The following is a 26212-nucleotide window of genomic DNA, read 5'->3' as shown; positions in this document are numbered from 1 at the left end:
GTGTGTGTTGCCAAGTATAGGAGGAAACTTAAAAATCTTTATTTTGGACTTGTAGTGTAGCTCGAAAGTATTAGGGGAGAAGATTGAGGATGTTTTCTTGAAAATATAGGGGAGCAGTTTTTACATGGGGGACTGTTTTTTGGGGGTCTTTGAATGTGCATGTATCTTTGTATGAGGCGGAGCAATGCGTGGAAGCACTACGCATGTCAGAGAGTACAATTGAAGCAGTCCGTCCAAACAATGTTGGTGGTAAATATTTTAGAAATTCTTTTGTTTGGAATATTGTTTCAGTTAATGCTTTATGGGTGTGGTGGAAGTGTTGTTGCAGCAAGAAATATGAAGGCATCGAGTACAATGTGGTGGATATGATTTAGATGTTTTGAGACAACTTGGTGCACAGAGTTAAGGGAGAGTATGATAGTATTAAAGGAACGCCGGAAAAGGTGGATAAGAAAAGGCCAAAACTTCGTAAAATATGGTGGCCAATACCTATTTGGCTGGATGAATCACATGAAGATCGTTGGAATTATGCTCCACCACGTTGGCTATTCCCTCCTCCTAGTCCTTTCTTATTTCAAAGATAATTGTGAAGTATATAGTTTTTTCTTCTTACTCTTTTTAACTTACAGTTTGACAAGAAGGACATAAAAGAGCCGGATGTGATAGGGGCAATCATGTAGAGTGACATGGGTGTGATGTTGGATGCGGAAAATGAAGCATCTTCTAATTTTGGATAAGGATGAGTGATGAAGGTGTTGAGGGTTGTAATAAGATTTAATGAGCAGACGAGGAGAGTAGCGTCACTTTGTTTTTGTAGGTACATGATTTTGGTGGTAAATTAGCATGAGTAAGATGGTTGATGTCGATTTATGAAGCACAATTCATTTTTTTGATAAGGATGAGTGATGGTGGTGTGGGGGTTGAAGCATAGTCTCTTGAGAAGACTAGACTCATTAATTGTTTGTATGAACAGGATTTTGGCGATAATCGGCGAGATGTTTGATGTGGATTTGATGAAGAATAATGTATGTTTTTTATAAGGATGAATGATGAGGGTGTGGGGGGTGAAGCATATTCTCATGACGAGATGAGGAAACAAGACTCAATGTATTGTTGTATGTGTAGGATGTTGGTGATATTCGGCTAGATGGTTGATGTGGACTTAATGAAGCAATTTTTATGGTTTGGATAAAGACGAGTGATGATGGTGTGGAGGCCGAAGTATATTCTCATGAGAAGATAAGGAATTTAAACTCATTTTATTGTCTATGTGCAGGAATTTGGTGGTAATCTGCGGGATGGTTGATGTGGACTTCACGAAGCAATTTGAATGTTTTTGATAAGCATGAGTGATGATGGTGTGTGGGGGGGGAAGCATAAGCTCTTGAGGAGAGGAGAAAATTGACTTAATTTGTTGGTAACCGGCGAGATGGTGGAAGTTGGTGGGAACCGACGAGATGGTGGATGTGGAAAGAGGATGCATATTTGTTAAGTAGACAGTATAATGTATTGGATCGCCTTCAAATCGCCTTCAAATCTGTGATGTGCAGGAAGTTGGTGGTAACCGGCGAGAGGAAGCATATTTGTTGAGTTGATGGTATAATGTATTGGATCGTCTTCAAATTTGTGATATACAAGCATGGAAGTAACAAGCGAGAGGAAGCATATTTCTTGAGTTGACAGTATAATGTATTGGATTGCCTTCAAATCTGTGATATACAATCATGGAATACATTGTTATCTACCTTGACAGTTTCTAGTAGCATTGGGGGTTTTTTGGATAAAGAAGTATTGAAAGGTTCATAACTATTACCTGCGAGGGCTTGTTTCCTCAACCAGTGTCTTACACAAGACGGGTGCCCCTCACATAATGTGATCACACTAATCTAGAAGGAAAAATCCACAATATTTTTTGTTTAGGTCCCCGAATATCCTACTCAACATTCACATGCACACGCATATTTCCACAACAACATTCATTAATTGTAGGAATGTGAAGGCAATGAATAGCAAGGACGGTTGCTACCATGAGAAAAATGAACAATCCACACTGGAACCGGCCAATGTGTTATTAACTTTGATAGAGTTGTGATTCATTGTTGATACCCTTCTAAAGCTAAAACCATATAGAAAACCAACAAATGCAGTAAGTACACATGAACAAGAAGATAAAAAGAAAACCATGTAGCTTGGAATTGGTGTCTTTAACCAATGGCAAATAATTTATTATCACCAAGCAACAACAATTCATTGCAAGCCAAAGAGGTGCAAATTGACATGGTGGTAAACGAACATATACATGTATAGCAAGTAGTATCTACCTGCAAAGTTAAGAGCCAGGGATATGTCATCAAGAAGAAGAGCCGGTATTGTATGGTGGTAGGTAGGGAAGTGTATGTATTTACATCGAGCAACCATACAAATGGACATATGGACATGAGAATAATATACGTACATATGGACATGTATATCTGAATGAGTATTGGTAATATATGAAATGAATGATGCATGGTAATTGTCAAGTTAATGAGGGTATGCATAGGGTGTAAAATAAATGAATGGGCACCATGGGAGGTGGGAATTGTAGGGTTGATGATGGGCAGGAGACCGGATGAAAGAAACAACAAACCACCCATCCATAGTTGTGTGGGTCTGGTGTGAAATATAGGCATCAAGGAGGGCTGGACGCGAGAAGAGAACCGGATGATGGGGGGGGGGGGGGGGGGGGGGAGTTTCCAGAAAAGGAATGTCTCAGGGTCAAGTATGTTGGTGGGCACGATGACGAGAATGAATGAATGAATGTGTGTGTGTGTGTGTGTGAAGGTGAGAGAGAGAGTGTGTGTGGTTTTCATTGATAGGATAAAGCAATGCCCGCACCATCTAATAAGGTTGTGTTTGACTACCTTAGGTATTGGGGGATATGGTTTAATTGGACAATGAGAAATGGGTTCTTGTTTTGCAACACTTGAGAGTGTATCCCTTGCACTACCACTATTTATGAAGTAGTGAAGATAGCAGGGGTTGTATTATCATCTTATTTTAATAACAAACATTTATTTATTTACCAGTGTGTGGTTTTTTAGAAATTACGAGAATACCCTTCCCTTCAAGATTCAAGTGGTTGAATTACAAGAATATTCCCACCCTTCAAGATTCAGGAGGCGGTGTGTATATGTATGTGTGTGTGTGTGGTTCTAATGTATGTATTATATAAAAAATAAGTAGCCTTCAGGAATTACAAGAAATACCCTTGTGTGTATGTGTACATTTTGGAAATTACAAGAATACCCCTCCATGCAGGATTCAGGTAAGCTGTTCACAAGATGGAGATGGAGATGGAGATGGAGATGCTCTTTTCTGTCGCTCATCGCCCTGTCAGGGGTGGAGTAGACATGGACGCGTGGATGAACGAAGAAGAAGAAGTGGCGTTTGCTGATAAATCGTTCGTCAGGGGAGATGGAAACAGAGTTTCGTAAATATGAACATTGTCAGGGGTCATGGATATGGAGATGGAAGGATTCTTCTTATCATCATCTTCACCATCAGAGGCACACAGGGCATGGACGATCTGACGCACTGTAGGTCTACAGGAAGGATCAGGATGGCAGCAAGACAGGCACATCTCTAGCACCATCTCCATCTGTTTCTTCTCCGAGCTTCCATTGAAACTGTAACATATAGTGTTGTCCTCCCCGGCCTCGCTACTCAGGAAATCACCGCCTTCTTCCTTGATCTTCCGCAGCCTGTGCAAATTCTGTGCAGAGAGCTTCTTCCCTGTCACGACCTCCATGGCCACGGCGCCGAAGCTGTACACATCGGATTCCTTGGACACGGCTCCTGCCTCTAGACACTCCGGTGCCATGTAGCCGATGGTCCCAGCGATGAAGAATGTCTGAGTGGCGTGGTCTTCTTCATTTGCGTTTTTCACGAGTTTTGCGAGGCCGAAATCCCCTAACTTGGCGTTGAAATCTTCATCCAGCATCACGTTGCTAGGCTTCAGATCTCTGTGTATGACCACCATCTCCCATTCTTCGTGGAGGTAGAGAAGGCCTGCTGCGACCCCTCTCAACACGTTGTATCTTCTCTCCCAACTGAAAGGATGTGGATCTGTGGAGCTTCCAGCAGACAGCCATCTGTCCAAGCTTCCATTGGGCATGTACTCATAGACCAGCATGAGCTTTCCTTTCCAGTTGTCATAGCTCCACCCAAGGAGCTGGACCAGGTTCCTGTGCCTCATCCTCCCGATGCTTCGTATCTCTGCTTTGAACTCCCTCTCGCCTTGCTCCGATGTCCGCGACAGGCATTTCACTGCTATCTCCTTCTCCATGGACCCAAGCTTTCCCCTGTACACCGCCCCGAACCCTCCTTGCCCCAGCTTGCTCTCTTCACTGAACCCCTTTGTGGCCTTCTTCAGCTCCTTGTAAGAGAATCTCTTGGGACCATAGCTCAGATTGCCCAAATCTTCGAGTAGATCCGGCCTCGATCTCCTCCTTCTAATCATGTACAAGGTCACCATGGAAGCTATGAGAAGGAGAGCTATGGATAAGCCCACAGGGAGGCCTATGATTAGGGTTCTCTTGGAAGGCTTGTTTTTCTTGGGGAAGCCAGTGGAGTTGAATTTCCATTGTAGGACACTGTGGGTCTCTTTGATGGTACCTGTGGATGCAGAGAAGCCGAAGTAGACATTCTCCGGAAGGATCCGGTCGAGTTCTAACCGAAATTGAGAAATGATGGGCACCTTGGGTTTCTCGGCCATGTCGCCCGAACCCTGGTTGGCGAGGAAGATGTCGAAGGTCTTGGCCCGCCCATCGTAATCTATCCAAACTCCAGTGTTGGTATTGTCCCCATCGGTGGTGTTCGCATTCAAAGTAACATTGTAATCATCGAGGCGCGATGAATTCAGCGATACCGTGGAGTTAACATCGATGCCAACATGGTTTGCATTGCCGGGATCGAAGGCATCTTGGAAGGTATCGAATTCGATCGCAACGAAACTGTAGTCCTTGCTAGGGAGCGTTGCATCCCGGCCATCAACCAGGCCGAGCCATTGCCCGTAGCTATTGGGCACATCAGTAGCAGGGCGTGAGCTCAACATGAAGGCCATTCCTCCACCCGTGGTGTTGGTGCCGCTCCCGTCTTCAGTCGGACCTATGTTGAGCAAGAAGGAGGTATTGAATGATGCCGTGTAGTTGTACTCCGGATCCCAGAGATGGAGGGGAGTTATATACGTGATTTGCCCCGACGCGTCCACAATGGCAGTACTGTCCGCCCCAATATCGAATGTCACCTGCAAGGCCCGCATGTGCGTGGTCGAGTTTTCGGTGAAGGCAAAGTCGGAGGCATTGTTCTCATTGAAGGTTTTGAATTGGAAGTCGAGGTTACCTTGATCCGACGAAGAAGAAGATGATGTTGATGAATCGATAAGTAGGGTCATGATTGCGCATGAAATAATGATGACCCAAGAAGAAGAAGAAGAAGCCATAGTGACAAGGAGGTGGCTAGAGATCCCCAAGTGGATGAAGTCAGAAACTACTGAGGAGAAGGGGAAAACATATAGACTCTTGGCCAAGGAGATGGAGAACAATGACTTCCTTTTCTAGTCAGCACCTTTTCATCATAATACATAGTAGCCTTTGACCACTCTTCCTTGAGGTCAGGAAAGGGCTCCGCATTTGCACCGCACATTCACCTCTACCTTATGCATCGACATCATGTCGACATTGGAGGTTCAGCGATTTTCAACATGTTATTTTTATCAGAAACACATGAGGGGTTGTATTCACATTCGCCATGTGATTGAATGGACAAGAACCTAGGATTCCACAAGCTCGATGTTTCTAGCGTGTTAAAGATTTCTCAACAAATTGAGCAATGGTAATGTTTTGTGTTTGAAATTTGAAGTGAGGGAGTGACAAAGATCCCAACATGTTCTTTTACTAGTGAAACTCACCAAGCTAAGCCGATTCTTGTAACATTCCTTCAAGAACTCCTTCGAAAAGTGATGCAAGTGTAAAGTTACAACAGGTATTAAACTATTTGGAAGCAAGCAACTTCATTCATTGTGCAAAGTTATGAAAGCATAGCTTCTAAGGTCCCATCTATTGGCAAAAGCTTTAAACTCCACATGCTTTAATAGTGTTTGTCACCTCCACATGCTTTAATAACGTTCGTCCCAAGTTTGTCTACTACGCAATACAAAGGAGGTCATCTAGTGGGCCATGGGCCGCATGACTTTGGGGGAATGCCCAGCTTTGCCATTATATTTCATTGTTTTTGCCACATTAGATGCCTTGTAAACTCTCCTAATATTTTTGACGCATCTATATGACCATATGGAAATATCATTAACACAAAGTTGTGTGGAGCTTGTAGACCTACATGAAAGTGTCATCATATGTACTCATATGACCCCTACTCATAGTAGGCCAATTTTAAATTGGCATCTACAATGAATAACATCACATCAACATCAAAGGTGTGAGGAAGTCAACACCCATTGATGCTCATGGTGATTGAAAACCCAATCCCTTTGGATTAGTAAGGAACCAATGAAACTACCAAATTTAGGAGGACCCTAACCAATGTTAGAGCTTGAAATATATACATATATATTTCAACAACAATGAACCACGCCAAAGTGTAGCAACAAATTTCAACACCATTTACAAAGTCCTATCTTTGGTCTTAGGATTATAGTATATCATTGTACATGAAAAATTGTAAGCTTTTGGGCACACAAGCTGAAGTTGTAGCATTTACATGCTTTTTCTTAATACTACTAAGGAAAATCTTTGAAAGAAAAAAAAAATATATATATATATATATACATATATACTATTGCCTATAGTAATAGCAATGGACTAATTTTCTTGATGTCACCTTGACCAAACAAGGAAGTGTTAAATCAAGGACAGTGACAGATAGTAATTAGTGGATGAACTCAAGAGATGAAGCCATTAAGAAGGATCAATTAGCATTGTGCCACCGAGTATTTTCAAACTCAAGTGAAGGGAACACCCGAATGAATAAGGGAATGGATTTCTCACCATTACATCATTATGATAAGACAATTGATGGGACACTCTAAATAAAGATAAGCAAGAAAGAGAAAAAAACCAAAGGACTTCGCAAATAAATTAGAAAAGTATTTGCCAAAGTTCATACACCCAACCCCAATCCGGTTTCATTGTAGGTTGGAATATATTGTGTAATGTGTTTAATGTTCAAATGACCATGGATTATGCACGACACACCCATCAAGAATTGATTATGATGAAATTAGATGTGGAGAAAGCATATGATAGTGTTAATTAGTCCTTGTTTCCGAGTTAATGCATACTTTGGAACACGTATCTCAAATAATGCTTAATGGGGGAATAACATCATATATTTACCTTACAAAATCCATTCTCAAGGATGCCCACTTAGCCCATTGTTGTTTGCTATTGTTACTCATATGTTGTTAAGGCTTGCAACTTATGGTGACATTGTGGGCCTACACCTATCTAGGCGCAACAAGTAGCACAGACTCGTATAAAGGGATGATTGTATGGTACCATAATGTTACATATTAATTAGATGAAGACTAGCCTCATCTAATGTACTGAGAGGGATTTGGAATGTCTAGGATGGCAGGGATCCGCATTTAAAAAAGACTTTATGTTTCGACACTTCGGGTATCCATAGGGAATGAATGTTACAAATGACCAATTGATTGAATCAATGTCTAGCAAGTTAAGGGATAAGTTCATGTATTGGAAATCACAATCTTGGTCATTTCACATGCGCCTAAAGGTTGTACAATGTATTATTGAACCCATGATATTATATTACTAGCCATTGTTGCCATGGATAAAGGAGACTTTGCATTCCATTTTGCAACCTCTTCGATGCTTGTTGGGGAGAAAGAGGGATAAGATGGGAATCACATGGGTTGCAAGGAACCATCCAACAACCCCTAAGCGCTTGGGGGAGCCATAATATTGGACTTATTTTTGCATATGATGGCTATTTGAATTTCATTATTGCAAGATATGTGTTTAGATTCACAACCACGGATATCTATTGCCCAATATTTCATTGAGAATGAGGGTATAAAATATGGGAAAACAACAATTACAACATGGTGGTAATTACTAAATAGATGTATTCCACTTTAGATTCTTCGTTCTTCATGTGTTCAACATTTTGTTGTCTCATGGCATGTAGCACTCTCATTGTTTGTATGGAAATTGTTATCTAGTAGTGAGCATTGCAATTCTTTGCAAAAAGAGTTACTTGTGTCTTTTCCGTTAGTATGTTGGCTTGGAAAGGAGAGATTGCACTCTTAGTTTAATCAATTGTTTTGTTCGGGGGTCAAAGAGGTAGGAGATATAGTTGAGGTTCAATCTCAAAGAATTTGGTGTTTGTTGAGGCGTGAGAATAATAGGTATCTCACACAATTATTGGTTTATCTTGCAACAACTATACAATATAACATTGGTGCAAGGTCCTTTACCTCTATAAATAAAAGAGAAATTGTTGGTTGATTGACATTTGTGGGGTCAAACACCATTTTTACAAGTGACCACTAAATTCTTGTATCATTGCCTTGTTCTGTTTCTTCTATAGCTTCATCTAAGATTGAATAAGATTGGAAAGTACATAACTTTGATCATGAATGGTGGCGAATCTTAAAATGTGGTTAGCATTCTAAATTGCCACTTTTTTTTTTCCAAAAAAAACTTCTTCCATTAGTTATAAAATTTTACAAATGAGACGATTATGTACAAATCCCTGTAGGGACACGATAGTTCCATCTTATGTGGATGCCCACTGACTCAAGAAAGGGAGAGGATGACCATTGTTGGATAAAGGTTATTCGTTGTCTTTCAACTCCATCAGAGCCGCCCTTGAGGCCATCATATTGGCTCTTTAGAGTGGCTACAATTTCACTCCATATCTCTTGCAGTAACCTTGTTGGATGTGCGGTTTGGTTGGAGAAGACTCGCCTACATCGTTGTTTCCATAGAATCCAAAGAGTTATTAGGCTGACCAATTCCAACACCTCTTGAGATTTGTCATTAAGAGGAGTGGAGTGGACATTGCCGCTGGAGTAGAAAAATACCTCTTGTGCTTTTATCACCAAAGTCATCCCCTCCTCTTGATGCTCGTATTTGCCAACTGCGGTCTGCCATGATAGCCAACATATATTTCCCCACTTGATTGAGCCTTGCACCTAGCATAGTTGCAACAAGCGGCTAACCCCCCGCCATATTCGATGGGATTTGGGTAGTCCCACTTGTAGCAAAAGTCTTCATTTGAGAGTTTTGATTGGGGGTTTGGCTTTGGGATTACCTCTAAAGTGACATGAACTAGCAATGAGCAATTGCTCCTTTCACACTATTCAAGTGGAAGATAGTACTCATCATTCCATACAATGTCTGATTGCTTGTGAAATTTGGAATTATGTTTCTCAAATTTGGCAAGTTCTGTCATGTTGTTATTTGACTCCAAGATAATGGGTGTTTGCACAATACACAAAAGTTGACCCAAAATCGAAGATGGAGGTCATTTTCCTATTTCTGAGATATTGGGGATTGCATCATATTTGGGATATATGTCATGCTTTTATATTTGATTGTAGGCAAAAAATACTAATGTGACAATTTTCTTTATTGGAGCAAGTAGAAATTCTTTCCTTGGTGGAGTGTTGATCTTGCATATTTACAATTCAAAATGTTCCTCTACAATAGTGGAAGGATATTGACATTACCTGTATAATGGTGACTATACTTCATTGTGGTACCAAATTTCACCAAAACAAAGATACTACAAGAGGTTGAAGACGTATTAGTTTCATCCTAACATCATGTAGCCTAGCACTAAAGAGCATATTCATGAAGGGAATGATCCCTATGTGAAAAGAATCAGTATATATGTTGTATAAGTTATTGATAAAAAGGATGTTTCTACATAAACGGATTAAAAAAGTATAAGACAATGCCGTAAAGACATAATGCATCATGGTATGAAAAGAAGTTGTCAAGGGATAGTCATAGAAAAAGTTGTGAGCACTACTAGACAATCTTTTAGTGTTGTAAACCCTTTCTCTGTTGAGTATAAGAAAGGATGAACCAAAATTCACAAGAGCATGGATGTGTAAGATCAAAATGTCTAGTAGTCTAGTCATGGATGTCATGGATTAGGAAGGAAAGGTTAATACTAATACGAATGGCAAATGACTAAATACAAAGCAAGGATTATGCTATGGATAAAGAAACTTGGGAAAGACACACAAACTTAGATCAACCAAGAACCCAAGTGAGGATCTTGTGAGACCAAGAGAATTCAAGGATGAAGCTGCAAAACTTTACATTAAGAAATTAAGTAATTAGCAATAGGCATTACGAATTTAGGGAAATGAACTAAAAAAATGGGAAACTAAAATGGGTGGTAAGAATGTGGATTTCTGTGATCCCAACATTATGATAATCGCTTGCTTAATGACACTTAATATCCTGAACCAAGGTGGGTGATGATGTGTATGCATGGGGTAGTTCTTTTGGCAAGCAAGTGGTGGACGAGCTTCTTAAATTGGGATATGAGCTTAAACTTTGTATGAATGTGAGCATTAAACTAAGATTGGCGTATTCGTAAGAGCTATTATTTCTCCTCCACTACCCATATATGTTGATGCATGAGTCCCATGGTTAGGATTTGACCTACAAGTTTATAAAATGTGCGATTTCAAAACACATCAATCTTTTCGGAATGACAAAATTCTATCCCCGTTGTCCATTGGCATAATTTTACTCTAGAAAAATGCCAACATAATATTATAGAAAGTTATTTTCGTCCTCCCCTTTTATTATTGAGTTGGTGGGCATCCACATAAGATGGACCTATCGTGTCCCTACAGGGATTTGTATATACTAATCTCATCTGTAAAATTTTATAACTAATGGAAGGAGTTTGTTTTGGAATATATATATATATATATATATTCAATATATAAACTTACATTTTTATAGTAAAAATATTATGTTTCTACACATCTTGACATATAACCACTTATCAACATTACAATGGTTTGTCTCTAAACCAAAATTTCTATTCTTTATATGCTTCCAAACTTACAAATAATTTGTCCCTCTTCAATCATTGGTCTAGTATTGTGTATTGATGGCCTCAAATAATGTAAATAAACTCAAAAAACCCTCTTTTACAACATTTGTCTTATTGACCTTAGAACCCCTTACCTTACATTCAAATGATGATAGTAAAGAAAAGCCATCCTCTAAAGTTTCAATTTCCATGAATAAGGGACTTCCATTTATCATGATTATTACAACCTTTCCAAGGCTGTTGCATGTTTTTACCTCGAAGACTTTCTCCACCTCATAATAAAAGGTCTTGTTTCATATTCACATTCACCTTTTTGATATGTCAATGCGCATGAATCCTTCCCAAAATGATTGCATAATACTTATGGCAGCTCTCTTTTGTTTGTATCTTCTAATTTGTCCAAATCTTTCTTACAATTGCATTCGGACAAAAGCTTCAAATATATCAAAGGCATTCTTATATCGATCATATATAATACAGTAATCAAATTCCTTATATGAGCTTTGACATAAATGGACCACATGAGCATATGCATGTTATATTTTTCATTCATATTCCCTTTGTCATCAACTTTACACATTTGACCTAAATGTGGACAATTTTGGTGTGAAATGCTTTAAGTATCAAGAAAAGTTATGAATCCGTTCTCATTGAGTACCTTTCTCATGAATGATTCCGGTACGAAATGCATCAATAGAATATGTATATTAACAAATGCCAAATGAAATATCACAATCGTTTGACTTAACATGTTCTCCAATACTAGTCATCTTTGGATACGCCTCTTGAAATTCACTATACTACATGCAACAATCTCTACAAACCATGTTGCACATTAACGAAAGTTGCACTCTATATTGAATCAATATTGACACAAATTATTTTAATTACTTAAATTGCAAATAATATTTTAAAAAAAAACTTTTTTAATGTAAATGAAATATTAATGTAACTCATTTTGTGGAGGACTTAGGATTCATCAAAGAATAAAATCGTGGGTAACATATTGCATGATGCTTTGTTGTAGCCATTGCAAAGTGGCTTGTAACATATGAGTTATATACTATCCTATGTACATTTTCTTAACTAATGGAAGTAGATTTTTTTTGAAAAAAAAAAACAATTTTTAACTAATGGAAGTAGAATTTTTTTGGGAAAAAAAAAACAAAACATATTGCATATGCTTCTTCATGTGTTATTTATTTGTAAGTCATGAGAAACATCCTTATTACCAATTGATACAACCAGGGCCTAAAATTGACGGGTTAGTCTTAAAGTTTTTTGACGGGCATTTTTTAAAGATGTATGTCATATGACAGAAGATTGCAAAAACTTAACATGTCATTTGACATACAGATTTTAGACATGAAAAGCTCTATGTAATGTTACATTGTTATATATTTTATTGCTATAGAAAGTACACAAATGAACATAACTACCTCACAAAGATAATGAAATACGTAAAATAAATATCATGTTTATGTTTTAAAGCCAAAGCACAAGCAAGATATTTATCAATAATCATAATCTATTCTTGCAAAGTGGATACAATAAGCATAAAAAAACATATAAATTGAATTTCTGAATGCATCATTTCTGAAATTTTTTCATCCATTGGGCCTTTCACATTTGCATTTCTATTTTGTATCTTTGCATAATGCATAGCACTTGCTATTATGTGGTCGGATGATTTTGAATGTTCATTTAGTGAAGACAATTGTAGGCTTTGGGATCCACCATCCGTAAAAACATTGTTTTTTCTAGCATCTTCGCACCAAATGCATTTTATTTTATCTTCACCTAGTAAGGACTTTGTCACATATGCCCATGGGTGGAGCAAAGTCCACTGGTTTCGCCACTTTCTTTTTTGTTTATTGGAAGAGGATCTAAGCTCATTTGTGTTTGTAATAGCCTCTTCCTCATTATTGGGAGCATCATTAATATGTGGCCCCTTGCTAAACATGCTCTTTATAGACTGTTGTTGTGCTTTGTCCTTTGTTTTCCCCCTTAAAAATATTCAAATAATAGACATCTAAAAATTTACTAAAAGTATTTCATTTCAATATAATACAAACAATCAAGTTATTGTTTAGGTAATACAAAAACTATATTGTATAATATTACATAATGTGATAGATGGTAACTTACATATTTAAAATGTTGAAGCTTGAGCCTAGCCTTGAAGGATGTCTTCTTCTATTGTTGCTGCAGAATAACTACATATAAAATCAATCATTTTTAAGTGGATTGTGGAACAATAACTTGTTACCCTAGTAGTACTCACTCACCTTTTTTTTTTCTTTCCAAAAAACACTCACATATTTTCTATGCTAATAAGTTATTACTAACCTTAATTTTTTAATAAAGCATAGATGATAGTAATGACTTAACAATAATAGAAACAATGGTAAGTAAAAGTTTTAGTTTTAACTTAAAACCTATGTACTAAAAGTATTTCATTTCAATATAATATAAACAGTTAAGTTATTGCTTAGATAATACAAAACCTATATTGTATTATATTACATAATGTGATAGATGGTAACTTACATATTTAAAATGTTAAAGTTGGATGGATGTATCATGTATTCTTTTATTGTTGTTGCTGAACAACTATATGTAAAATCAATCATTTTCAAGTGAAACAATAACTTGCTACCCTAATAGAAGTACTTACTCACCTATTTTCTATATCAATAAGTTATTACTAAGTTCTAACCTTAGTTTTTTAATAAAGCATAGATGATAGTTATAACTTATTAGTAATAACTTAATAATTATAAAAAGGATGGCTAGTAAAAGTTTTAGTTTTAACTTAAAACTTTTGTACTAAAAGTATTTCATTTCAATATAATACAAACAACCAAGTTATTAAGTAATACAAAAACTATATTGTATAAAATTAAATAATGTGATAGATGGTAACTTACCTATTTAAAATGTTGAAGCTTGAGCCTAGCCTTGAAGGATGTCTTCTTCTATTGTTGCTGCAGAACAACTACATATAAAATCAATAATTTTTAAGTGGAACAATAGCTTACTACCCTAATAGAAGTACTTACTCACTTATTTTCTATACTAATAAGTTATTACTAACCTTAATTTCTTCATAAAGCATAGATGATAGTTATTAGTAATAACTTAATAACTATAAAAAGAATGGTAACTGTTAAAAGTTTTAATTTTAACTTAAAACTTGTGTATTAAAACTATTTCATTTCAATATAATACAAACAGCCAAGTTATTGTTTAAATAATACAAAAACTATATTGTATAATATTACATAATGTAATAGATGGTAACTTGCCTATTTGAAATGTTGAAGCTTGAGCCTAGCCTTGAAGGATGTCTTCTTCTATTGTTGCTGTAGAAATACATATGAAATCAATAATTTTTAAGTGAAACAATAGCTTGCTACCCTAATAGAAGTACTTACTCACTTATTTTCTATACTAATAAGTTATTACTAACCTTAATTTCTTCATAAAGCATAGATGATAGTTATTAGTAATAACTTAATAACTATAAAAAGGATGGTAACTATTAAAAGTTTTAATTTTAACTTAAAACTTGTGTATTAAAAGTATTTCATTTCAATATAATACAATCAGGCAAGTTATTGCTTAAGTAATACAAAAACTATATTGTATAATATTACATAATGTAATAGATGGTAACTTACCTATTTAAAATGTTGAAGCTTAAGCCTAGCCTTGAAGGGTGTCTTCTTCTATTGTTGCTGCAGAAAAACTACATATAAAATCAATAATTTTTAAGTGGACTGTGGAAGAATAGCTTGCTACCCTAATAGAAGTACTCACCTTTGTTCTGTACTAATAAGTTATTATTAACCTTAATTTTTTAATAAAGCATAGATAATAGTAAAATGTAATAACTTATAAGTATAAAAAGATGGTTAGTAAAATTTTTAGTTTTAAATTAAAACTTAAATTAAACCTAGAGTCTAGACTCTACACTCTAGTATATTAGAATTTAAAGTATTTTTTTTTCGAAAAAAAAAGTATATTAGAGTATTTAATAAATGACTAATGTTATTGTTAAAATTTTAAATCGATTTGAGAATTTATATCATAAATCATGATTCATCATTACAATTTACAACTTACAATTTATATTTTTTATTTTAAGTGTGTTTTTAAAAAACATATAAGATATATATATATATATATATATATATATATATATACTAGTAACTAAATACATATATATAAACTTAGAAGTTATAATATTGTCATATTAATATATATTAGACTAGACTCTTAATTCTAGGACCTAGTATATTACACACTTTATACTAGTAACTTAGTAAGTTGTAACTACATACTACACACATAGTTATAACTTATAACTTATTAGTTATTACATATAATATATATATATATATATATATATATATATATATTATATGACATGGAAATTAGAATTTTAGCATGTCATTTGACATGGATAATTTTTAGTGGCCTTTCATATGAAAAGGAAAATTTTATACTTTATATGTCATTTGACGGACATTTTTATTAGATGTATGTTTTTGACGGGCAAAATGGCCTTTGACGGGCATTACACCCGTCAAATTTTTGCCCTGGATACAACTTACAAGTGAGGAACCTATGTTGTAGTTTGTAATCATATATAATATTAATTATGTATATACAATATCACGTATACTTGTATTTGTTTTGAACTAGGACTTTACATAGCAACTCCTTTATGGATGATGTCCATGTTTTTCTCCTTTTTATTTGATACGTAAAAGCTTTCCACTCAAGTTCCCTCAAATCTTTCAAAATGTTTTCATAAGACAAGTGACATTTTCGAAGGCCTTGGATGAGTAGATGCCCATCAAATCCTATTGTTGGTCATCCATGGTGATCTTCGACCCACAGATTATTGTCCAAGTCCTATCCATGACAAACCCTTGCATTTCATGTGAAACCATACAAATGAAGAACCTTTTACATAATTGTTTCTTATATGGGACATTAGTTGCAAAAGAATAGTCCAAAACTCAAATTTGAAATGGTCATATCAACAATATTGTCCTCTTTGTTGCTTCTCCCAACCCCTAGTATTATTTGTTGCATCCATTGATGTGGAAATGTGCAACATGCCCACCATAATTTGTTTTTCGTCATATCATCACCTCCATAGTGTTCGCACTTAGGGCATTGCCGTCATGCACCTTGTTTAGGAATGATGCTGATCACGATCTTTTGTGCAATGCAAATGGTTCCCAATGCTTTCCACTCAATCACACCATAACATATTTCTATTTCAATAGATTTATCCAAGGAACCTTGAATTCTTGGGTGATGTCGCATCTAGGATGGCCTTCCCCTTCTTTGAGTCCATAGCAAAGCTTTGTTTGATAGTTATCTTGGTCTACTAGTATTATGATAATACACTTAATGCACATTGATCCCCATGAAGACTTGATCGTTTGTTTCTATTTCTTTACGACAAGCACCGCTTGCTTTCAATGCTCGTCAAAACTACCAAATCGTCTCCTTTACTCCATTAGAAATCTTAACCTCTTTTGTGAGAACTTCTCAAGTATCATTGATCTCCTCCGGATGTGATACATACATACACATACATGCATAGATGTAGTATAATGGGTCCACTCAAAATCAAAATTCTAGCTTGGTTTAATGGCACGGAAGCATGGAGGACACTTGTCTCTAAAACCTCTAAGACACTTGTTATCCATAAAAGGAAAGAGTGAAATGGAGAGAAAAAAATGAAAGTATTAAGAAAGGAGAAGTTTGGGGGGGCGGGGGAACAATTGCACAAAAAGAGACAATAAATCATTTGTAGTAACAATGATGATGAGATTGCAAGTTGTTGGTCACGGTGGATTTGTTGGAAGAACTCGTTTGTGCCAAATGATCCTCTCTTGTCGTGCTCAAAGCGGTTGCGGGCCATCGTCACGTGATGGTCGTGTTCACATTGTTGACGCCGTCCTCGATGACCACAAAGAGATCAAGACTTACTTCAAGGTTTGTATTCGAACGTCTTATTTTTTTGAAGTGACAATTGTGTTGGTTCGTCCTTTTTCGATGTTATTGCGAAACCTTCTCTTTGATTACATCGATGGTTTTCCTTCGATTCATGAATTTTTCTCTTTTTTTCATATTGATGTCATTGAATTATTGCGTACTATTCAATGTTTTACAATCATCCTTGTCTATTTCATGAGTTGTTTCTTTTTTGTGATTTTGACTTATCCATTGTCAAATCATGGTTTTGCATACATCCTTATTTGTTTCGTAAGTTGATTTGTTTTTAGTGATTTTGACTAATCGATTGTTAAAAACATGGGACACGTTTAATGTAAAGTAAAGCGTCGAAAATAAAAATGCAATTTGTTGTTTGATTTGAAACATCATGTAGAAATCTTTAAGATCAAACATTTCATCACTTACGAAAAAAATTGCAAAGTAAAGCGTGGAAAATAAAAATGCAATTTGTTGTTTGATTGGAAACATCATGTAGAAATCTTTAAGATCAAAACATTTCATCATTTATGGAAAAAATTGCAATTTGTTGTTTAATTAAGAACACTATGTAGAAATCTTTAAGATCACAAACATTTCATCATTTATGAAAAAGAATGCAATTTGTTGTTTTTGATTAAAAACATCGTGTAGAAATCTTTTAAGATCAAACATTTCATCACTTATTTTGATGCACATTCTATGTCAACACACATTGTATAGTGAATTGTGTAATCATACATTCTGTGCCAGGAATACAAAGACAGTAGAAGCATGGATGATAAAGTAAAATGGAGCAATCAATGGAGGTGGGAAGTGGCCCGACACGCTATAGGCGAAGAGCTCATCGCTTATCCGGCTATGGAGTCTTACGTGTCGGGTGGAGTTTCCATGGCAGACAAAGATCGTGCACAACATCGCATAGTGAAGGAGAATTTGGCACAACTCCAAGATATGGAACCTTGGAAAGACTCTTCCTCCTTCGACCAACTCATGGAGAAAACGCAGCAAGCGCTTCGAAACCACATGAAAGAAGAGGAAGATGAAGACCTCCCGAAGCTCCGGGATGCAATCCCCGTCGAAGAAGGCTTTCGTCTAGGCAATAAGTTCCAATTGACGAAGAAGTTTGTTCCCACTCGGTGTGTATGGCTTGTTTTCTTTGTTCATGAACTTAGGTTAAATTTAGGTTTTTATGTTTTTTAGTAGGCCTTTTTCTTGGTGAACCGAAATTGAAATTTTAGGGTTTTGAGTTTTTAATAGGTACCAAGTGGCATTTCTTATTTGAGCATCTAATTTGTATTGAATTTTTTTTAGGGTTTGAGTTTCTAGTATGTACTAAATGGCATTTCTTATTGGTCCTTCTAATCTGTGATGCTGGATCGCAGTTCACACCCAAGTGCACCGGATAAACCACCATTTGAAACTGTAGTAGGATTGTTGGCAGCCCCGTTGGATAAACTTCGTGACATGTTCGATAAATTTCCAAGCGAGGAAGAGTTGCAGTATGCTAAATCCAATAACTAGTCCCTCATATATAAAACATCATCTTGTTTAAAATATTCAATGAGTCTTTCGCTCAACTCCCTCTATAAAAATACCCAAAACTTTTCCATGCGTTTGTCCTTTTTTAGGTTATAATAAGGCATCATGTTACATTGTCAATTATCTCGATGCACAAAAGCTCTTGCGAATATATACAATGTTAAACCAAATGATTGATGTCAAAGAAATCATTGAAGATGTACAAATTGTTCTTAATACAAAGAAATTATCATCATTTTCAAATATTTCGTGACTGGCTCACATAATCTAAATGGTGGTTGGGAGATCTGTGAATACTAAAATTGTTGAATTGTTGAATTGTTGGATTGTCGATGTGAAGATATGTTTTGAATCCATTGCAGTAATGATAAACCAAATCCCAACTGATTTTGTCGATGTGAAGATATGTTTTGAATCCATTGCAATAATGATAAACCAAATCCCAGCTGATTTTGAACTCTCCTTAAGAAAAGGATATGGAAACGTTCTCAATGGAAGATCAAAACCAACTAGTCTAGCCCCCAAGTTTTGAGGATTATGTAAATGAAAGGATAATGAAATTTTAAATCTAGAATGTTGTGTTTTTATGTCTAGAATATTGTAAGAAATTGCTGACTAGGAACAGGGGATATGACATCCCAAATTTTAGCAGACCCTACACAACCATTTCCTGCATTTATGCATCTAGCAACATGCGACAGCTAGCAATTTGGCGCTTAGGTCATCTAATGTAAAGTTAAATATCTAATGCCATCTAATGCCCGACTTGGAATAAGCGATATTTATACATGAACTTGGCATTCGATCACCTAAGCGCCAAATTGCCTTCCCATGTGATTATATACCTAATTGCAGCAAATGGGTGTGTCGAATCTGCTAAAACTTGGGCTCAATTGCAGAAATGCGTAATCTATACGTGAATCATCAATTCATACCTCACAGAAGGAAAAGATTACAAGGGCTTCCACTTTAAACTTTTAATGGGATCCAAAACCGTGTCAAATGACCATAAGCTAAAAAACTGTTTCTGTAACTTACCTAGCAGCAAGAAGATTTTGAGATCTTATATTTTTAAAATGCACAGTTAGTACAATAATTTAACTATTCATGCTGATTGGATAAAAAAGTCACATGACCATTCACACTTACATTGTCTAAAAGCATGCCGATATGTAATTTACACAAATATCAATTCACCTATGGATCAAAGTAGTGTGACATTGCCATTAATGGATAGTCTATAACACTTTTTTGAGGTGTAAATTACATAATGATCAATTTATACCTAACAGCAGAAAGATTTTGGGGACTTCCATTTTTAAGTTTCTGTTTAAAATATGTACGTTGACAGGGTCGAAAACAGTGTGATACAACTATTCAACTTCCCACAAATTAATAAAAAATTTAGCATACACAGCTTTGTGGGCAATTCAATTACCACTACATGCTGGTAGCAGAACATGCTCAATTAACATCAATTTAACAAGGTATGCGTTGGTTTAATGATTCCTGTGCATACACAAGAGCCATTTGACACCATTATGTGACTATGATACCATAACCGAGTTTGTACTCAGCAGCATCACGCTCAATTTACGGTCACTCATTGCTTTAAGGATTCTGACATATAGTAATAGCCATTCAATGGCAATATATGTGATTGATCACAAACATCCATGTGTAAGTCTGCTGAGTGTTGCCTTTTGACGGCTAACATTTGACACCATTATTGACTATGATATAATAACCGAGTTTGTACTCAGCAGCATCACACTCAATTTACGGTCACTCATTGCTTTAAGGATTCTGACATATAGTAATAGCCATTCAATGGCATTATATGTGACTGATCACAAACATCCATGTGTAAGTCTGCCTCTTCTTACATGCCACAATTAACTTCCAGGCCAGAGTGAATAAAAAATTCCATATGGTAGCTCAAGTGTACAATTACTATGTGCTGAACAGGAAAAACGCCCGATTTATGGTCATTATTGCTTTTAGGATGTCAATGTATAATAAAAGTAGTCAGTTGATGCTGTTAGTGTTAGGTGACCATGATAGCCAACATCCCACTGTCACTGATGTTGGCATTCTATCATGCAAACACAGAAATACTCCAACAAACAAGAGTTTAAATTAGTCAGGCATTATCGGAACAAAACAACCATGTTACAGCGGGGAGCAAAATGTGTATGTATTGCCAGCTCAACAAATATATTTATTATATTCTCTCATGTTAGTAAAGTGGCCTATAATGAAGGTCAAAATATCACAAAATAGACCAGATGGTGGAGGAACACAACAGGCATTATTGTTCAAGGTTATGGACAACCTTTTATTTGCCAACAGAGCAACAAAAACTCTAAAAACCTTTGTTCCTGCCTGCCTCTTTGAAAAATCCCGCACCAAAAGAAAATAGGAATAATATATTTGAAACCTATTTTAGGTGCTTAAATGTCTCTTTTCATTCACTTTGTCAACAAAACAGATATATCATCAATCGTTTATGCTGTTTTGGCAGCCAAGGCAGCTTTCTGCAAAAGAAAAAGAGAATTACAGGTTTACATGTTTCTAAGTTTTCGCATTCAACCTTGCATTTACAGATCAAATTTTAATCAAATTTATTTTAAAAGGCTTTAGTGGTAATCGAGAGATTGCTTATAAATTATTGTTGTAATCTTATATGGATTATATATTGATCAATTTTATTTCAAAAACTATTATTATCAATCAAGAGGTTGCAAAACTTAGTTTTTTGATTACTTTTCTTATGTTCAAGTCATTTCTCACCATTTCATTTTAGGAAAACCTTGAGAACTTAATTTGTATAATTCTTTTAGAACTTAGTGAAACAGTATATTTAGTTTTTGCAACTTGCCTTCTTTTCTTCTTCTATTCTAGCCTTAATGAAGGAATAAAGTGCAACACCAATGATGGCAATAGAAGTCCCGATGCCAGTTTGCAACGAGATCTTGTTGCCTGCAACCAAAAGAATTGCAGTCAGCAAAAACGCACAGCATACATTAATGTGCAACAATACAGCCCATGTTATGACTAATGTAGATGATGCAGTATGTAAGAAATTGTACCGAAAACAATTATAGAGAATCCAATGACAAAGACTCTCTTCAAGACATTTCCCACTGCGTGTGTGAGAGGAGCAACTCTTTCCAATGTGTTGGTAGCCAACTAGAAGAAGAAAATAAGATCATTAAATCCATTCCAAAATACTCGAGAATTTTTTAATTAGAACCAAAGGAATGAATCTTAAAGCCTCTTTCTTGATGAGGCATCAAACAACCCTATTTACCTGATTATACAGATGGTAGAACATTCCAACCCAGAAAAGATCGGTCAAAAATTTCACGATGCCAACCTTTGTAATGGCATCAGCAAATCCATGTTGCAGAAGTGCTGGGCCTTCAATCTATAATTAAGAATTAAGTATCACTGACAAAAATATTCGTTATTATTGAACAATATGAGTACAATTAGCACAATACTTCTAGCAAATTCTCCCGGGCTTTCAATCAGCAACTATTTGGTTCATTTCTGATCATTTCCTAAAATCTCTAAAAAACTGACAAAATTTTGACTAGTAATAGCAGCCAAAATAAATCAAAAATAATACAGGTAATAAGATTAGCCAAGTTTCATCAGAAAATTGTAAGGCGAATAGAGAAAGAAAATTGTATCACGAAAATTGTATCACGCCTTCAGTCTACCACACATTCATTGGGATATTAGTTTTGTTGAAAACATGGTTGAAAAGAAAAGCATTTTTAGAATTTGAACCATAATTCAGCGCGTTAGATAGCATAAAGTTCAATGCAGCAATTACACATTCATATCCAGGATGAGAAAATGCAAAATACTGACCAGAATGGCTGGCGGAATGCAAAACACAAGAGCAATTATTGAGATGTAAGCATAAAGGTTTGTACTGTCCATCCCTGTCTGTAACAAATGAACAATAGACGGTATATTACAATTCAAAGCGCCAGACGTTCATTGTTAGTTTACAAAACGTTTCTTATGTGCACACTGCACACACCATAGCTTTCTTCGAATACACACTCCGGTATGTAAATGCTATGTTTGATGTCATTGCACTAACAAAGCCAAGCCAGTTGAAGGAAAGCTCAGTCATTGAAGCCATTGAAACACCTAGCCATAACATATGAGAGAAATTCACGTAATTAATAAATAGCCCTCCTTGTCTAGAGAAATATGATTTAAATCATCATAATGCCACATAGCAATAGCATACCAAGCACCACAGGAGCTAATGAAAGCCAGAGCGCAAAAGGAATCTGCTGCCCAAGCACAAACTGTGACGCAGCAGCGTTGAAAAAGGGTTCCAAAGCTGAACAAGATCCACAACAATTTGGTAAAGTTTCCTCAAAGTGCCTCCAAATTAGTGTCCAAGAATAATTTTGCCGAGAGACAATAAACCTTCATCTAAATTTGTTGAAATGATTTACGAATTTTAACACAGTTACTCAATTGGAAAGGTCTTTGTATTTCCCGTCATCCATCTCAATAAGGATTCAGTATATCATATCTATGGTGATGAACTAAAGGGGTAATTGCATCTAGATATTGATTGTTAAAATAAGGCATTCTTAAATAGCCCAAAATTCCAAAGCTTTTAAACCAGATCGTTTCTTGTTTATATGAATACAAATAGACCACAACGAACCTTTTATAGTGTGAGTGAATGATACTGCCACAGCGGCAAAAGACACATTGGTCATAACATGACCCAAGGCATGGCAGGCAGCCACAGGAACAAGTAGTCCAAACGTCTCCTTGTTGAGAGGCTGTCAAAACGTATTAAAACGGATGCACAAAAAAGCAAATTCTAGTCTTAGCAAATGTTTGTGATAAAGATTTATGTCCAGACAACATGTATATGATCAGGGTAATGTGTCTAGATAGCATGTATAATAGTATGAATGCTGTACATTTAGATACTTACAGCTCTTTTCGGCACACCCAAAGCCCATGACACCACACAATAAGCAACGCCCACTATCAAATGAACCGTGGACACAAAACTGCAAATTGAAAGGAAAACTCAATCAAATAATTCTCCTCTTCGTATTACTTTTTTACAGAAGGATAATGTACATAGAAAGTAGAACACAGAGAGTGGAAGAGTATTTACTATGGGTAAGGAAAATAGTTGTAGATCTTCTTGTTGAGAATGTTGAATATCACATTCAAAAAATACCTGTAAATAAAACAAAGAAAAATGAGTCAAAACCATAGAAATTATCCACCTGAGATTTAAATTGTTCTTTTAAATATCACATTAATATTTTTATTATTTACTGGTGCAAAATAAATACAGTTATTTTTCTAACCTTTTTCAGAGAAGTGTAGAGGGCAAAATGACAAAAAATTAGCATAGATCATAAAAATAAAATCAGCACACATCATGCATATGATTTCTAAAAGCAATCAATTTATCAGGATAAGCATATCATCATAAATAAGAGCCTACTGTCAAATGTTCAAACCCCAAAAGAAACACTATCATGATTCATGGATGATAAGATTTGAAGACACTTGGTTATGCTCATGATCATTCTCATCCTTAGAAACAAGTACCCTAAGAGGAGGACTCATCTGTCACGTCTTTGTGAAAAAAAAAGAAAACTGCGGCAATTTTTTCACAAACAAATCAGGATTTTTTAACATTGTAAACTAAAACGGAAATTTTTGAAATAAAAACCATGCAAAATTTTGAACTGGCTTTTCCGTTTTTCAAATAAATCACCAAAACATGTGTGAACCATTGAAATACTTGCTAGCATTAGGCATGGGGATATTTATACATCAGGCATGAATGTGAATATGAATAAAGACATTACTTACCACATGAAGAAGAAGAATCCGGTCACCAACGCTGGGTACTTCTCTAAGAAGCCTTCAGATTTTTGAGCTATGACCCTGTCCACAGAGAGATGATGATGATGATTTTTCAGCAAAATAATGATGATTCCTTTATCACAAATGGTTGACAAAACATAACCTTAAACCATAAATCTAAAAGAAAAAACTAGTAAACCAAATCTCCGAAAAAAACAAAACAAACTAACACCATATAAAGAACAGATTTAATTGAAACTTCGAGAATTAAACCAGATTGACCCCTAATACACGATAACCAAATAAACTTGGATAAAAAAACTTGACCCGAAAAACAGGACAGGCACAGCATGAACTAAAATTTTGGGGAAATAAATGAACCAGGAATCTGGAAACAGAGGAGATAAATAAACAAAAACTGCCTCAAAAATCAGAGAAAAGGAAATAATTTAAAAAACCAAGGAGAATATTATAATCAAAACACGCAGAACAAATCAATAAAAGTTGGGGGAAATATATTAAGAAGAAATCTAACTAAAACACAATAAATTAAAAGAAAAAATAACTAAATAGACCAACCAATTTTAAAAGGAAACTAAAAAATCAAAAAGAAAAAACTTACGGAATAGACGGATCACTTGCGGATGGAACATCATCAGCAGACGAAGCCATGCACACCAGAGATTTATTCTTAGTATTATCCTTCTTTGAGAGCAAAGGTAGTGAAGGGCCATTCGTACACAATGATACTCCAAATAGAGATGATTTGAGTTTGATTTTTTCACTGGTTGGAGATCTAAGAGAAAATCTGATACCTTCCATTGTATTCAACCTTGATATAGGAGCATAATAAAACGAAGAAAACGGTGACGAAGCAAGAATACAACTCTTCCCTTTAGAAATTGCTTCCATTGGAGATCTTGCTAACTGAGAGCTTGTAAATGTTGCGGTTGAAGAAGTCATGATATCTCAAAACTGCATGACAAAAACGAGAGTTTGTATAGAGAAGTACACCGTAGTAACAGAGGAAAGAGAGAATTACAAAGTTCTAAGCCGTAAATCCTATTAAATATAGAATGATCCTGCAAAAAAATTGTTTTAAGGGAACGAGGAATGCTATTTCAGCTGCCCAAAGGCTTGAAATACATAGATCAGACAGAAGCAACTCTACGGGAATGGGAAGACTGGACGATAAACGCAGCCCTAATTCTAATAAAAAATAAGACAACCCACTAAATTGAATCAGAAGAAGAAGAAGAAGGCGAAGTAATCAAGAGCAGAAATCGGGAAAGCAGTCAAAGTGAGAGATCCATGGAGGCCAGATAGCATGCTGGGAGATTAACACACATAAATAACAGAGAAGGATTCTTTTTCTTCTTACTTGAGATGAACCAGGGATGGCTTCTTTCCTTTTACTTCTTCTTCTTCTTCTTCTTTCTCTCTCCCTCTCCCTCTGGGTATGGGGAGCTCTCTTCTCTTAGAGAAAACCCTAAGAGAACCCTTAGAAGCTTAAGACTTTGTCTTAGGTTAAATTTAGCTTGGCCTGATTCAGGACTTGAGGAGTGGGGTCTGTCTCTCTTTTATTTCTTTTCAAAACAGAGCATCTCTTCCATTTTTCCTCCTCTTGGAAAGCTAAAGAAGTAAGTTAAGTACATAACATGCGAAG

The 26212-nt window shown here is 35.9% G+C and overlaps 3 protein-coding genes across 3 annotated transcripts; 1 reads left to right on the top strand and 2 right to left on the bottom strand.

Annotated features, from left to right (window-relative positions):
* Positions 1 to 3217: 3217 nt before the first annotated feature.
* LOC147853606 (L-type lectin-domain containing receptor kinase S.4-like) lies at positions 3218 to 5592 on the bottom strand. Its single transcript, XM_087332326.1, has one exon. The coding sequence runs from the start codon at positions 5480 to 5482 to the stop codon at positions 3365 to 3367; it is 2118 nt and encodes a 705-aa protein (XP_087188452.1). The 5' UTR covers positions 5483 to 5592; the 3' UTR covers positions 3218 to 3364.
* Positions 5593 to 16926: 11334 nt separating this feature from the next.
* On the top strand, positions 16927 to 18692 carry LOC147853605 (putative hemerythrin-like protein C869.06c). Its single transcript, XM_087332468.1, has 3 exons — positions 16927 to 17127; positions 17878 to 18263; positions 18510 to 18692. Exons 1-3 carry the CDS (start codon positions 16951 to 16953, stop codon positions 18646 to 18648), a joined length of 702 nt encoding a protein of 233 aa, XP_087188594.1. The 5' UTR covers positions 16927 to 16950; the 3' UTR covers positions 18649 to 18692.
* Positions 18693 to 20868: 2176 nt separating this feature from the next.
* LOC147853604 (triose phosphate/phosphate translocator, chloroplastic-like) lies at positions 20869 to 26004 on the bottom strand. Its single transcript, XM_087332308.1, has 13 exons — positions 25928 to 26004; positions 25169 to 25521; positions 24553 to 24627; positions 23840 to 23905; positions 23651 to 23729; positions 23372 to 23492; positions 22940 to 23035; positions 22724 to 22836; positions 22549 to 22626; positions 21980 to 22096; positions 21759 to 21858; positions 21544 to 21648; positions 20869 to 21199 (listed from the first exon to the last, which is right to left on the bottom strand). Exons 2-13 carry the CDS (start codon positions 25507 to 25509, stop codon positions 21174 to 21176), a joined length of 1317 nt encoding a protein of 438 aa, XP_087188434.1. The 5' UTR covers positions 25510 to 25521; positions 25928 to 26004; the 3' UTR covers positions 20869 to 21173.
* Between the last annotated feature and the right edge of the window lie 208 nt (positions 26005 to 26212).

This window comes from Azolla caroliniana, unplaced genomic scaffold, assembly GCF_043228905.1.
Source record: "Azolla caroliniana isolate FFs.n. ecotype wild unplaced genomic scaffold, voAzoCaro1.0.p SCAF_16, whole genome shotgun sequence".
NCBI classification, from domain to species: Eukaryota; Viridiplantae; Streptophyta; class Polypodiopsida; order Salviniales; family Salviniaceae; genus Azolla; species Azolla caroliniana.
Note: the sequence above shows the minus strand (reverse complement) of the source record. Positions and strands in the feature narration are given on the sequence as shown.

Coding starts and splice junctions, on each gene's coding strand:
- LOC147853606 (XM_087332326.1), bottom strand. CDS start 5,482: ATGGCTTCTTCTTCTTCTTCTTGGGTCATCATTATTTCATGCGCAATC.
- LOC147853605 (XM_087332468.1), top strand. CDS start 16,951: ATGATGATGAGATTGCAAGTTGTTGGTCACGGTGGATTTGTTGGAAGA. Junction 17,128..17,877: donor AGATCAAGACTTACTTCAAG/GTTTGTATTCGA, acceptor ATTCTGTGCCAG/GAATACAAAGACAGTAGAAG. Junction 18,264..18,509: donor AAGAAGTTTGTTCCCACTCG/GTGTGTATGGCT, acceptor GCTGGATCGCAG/TTCACACCCAAGTGCACCGG.
- LOC147853604 (XM_087332308.1), bottom strand. CDS start 25,509: ATGACTTCTTCAACCGCAACATTTACAAGCTCTCAGTTAGCAAGATCT. Junction 23,036..23,371: donor ATTCACTCACACTATAAAAG/GTTCGTTGTGGT, acceptor GATCTTGTTCAG/CTTTGGAACCCTTTTTCAAC. Junction 22,837..22,939: donor ATTAGCTCCTGTGGTGCTTG/GTATGCTATTGC, acceptor TGTTATGGCTAG/GTGTTTCAATGGCTTCAATG.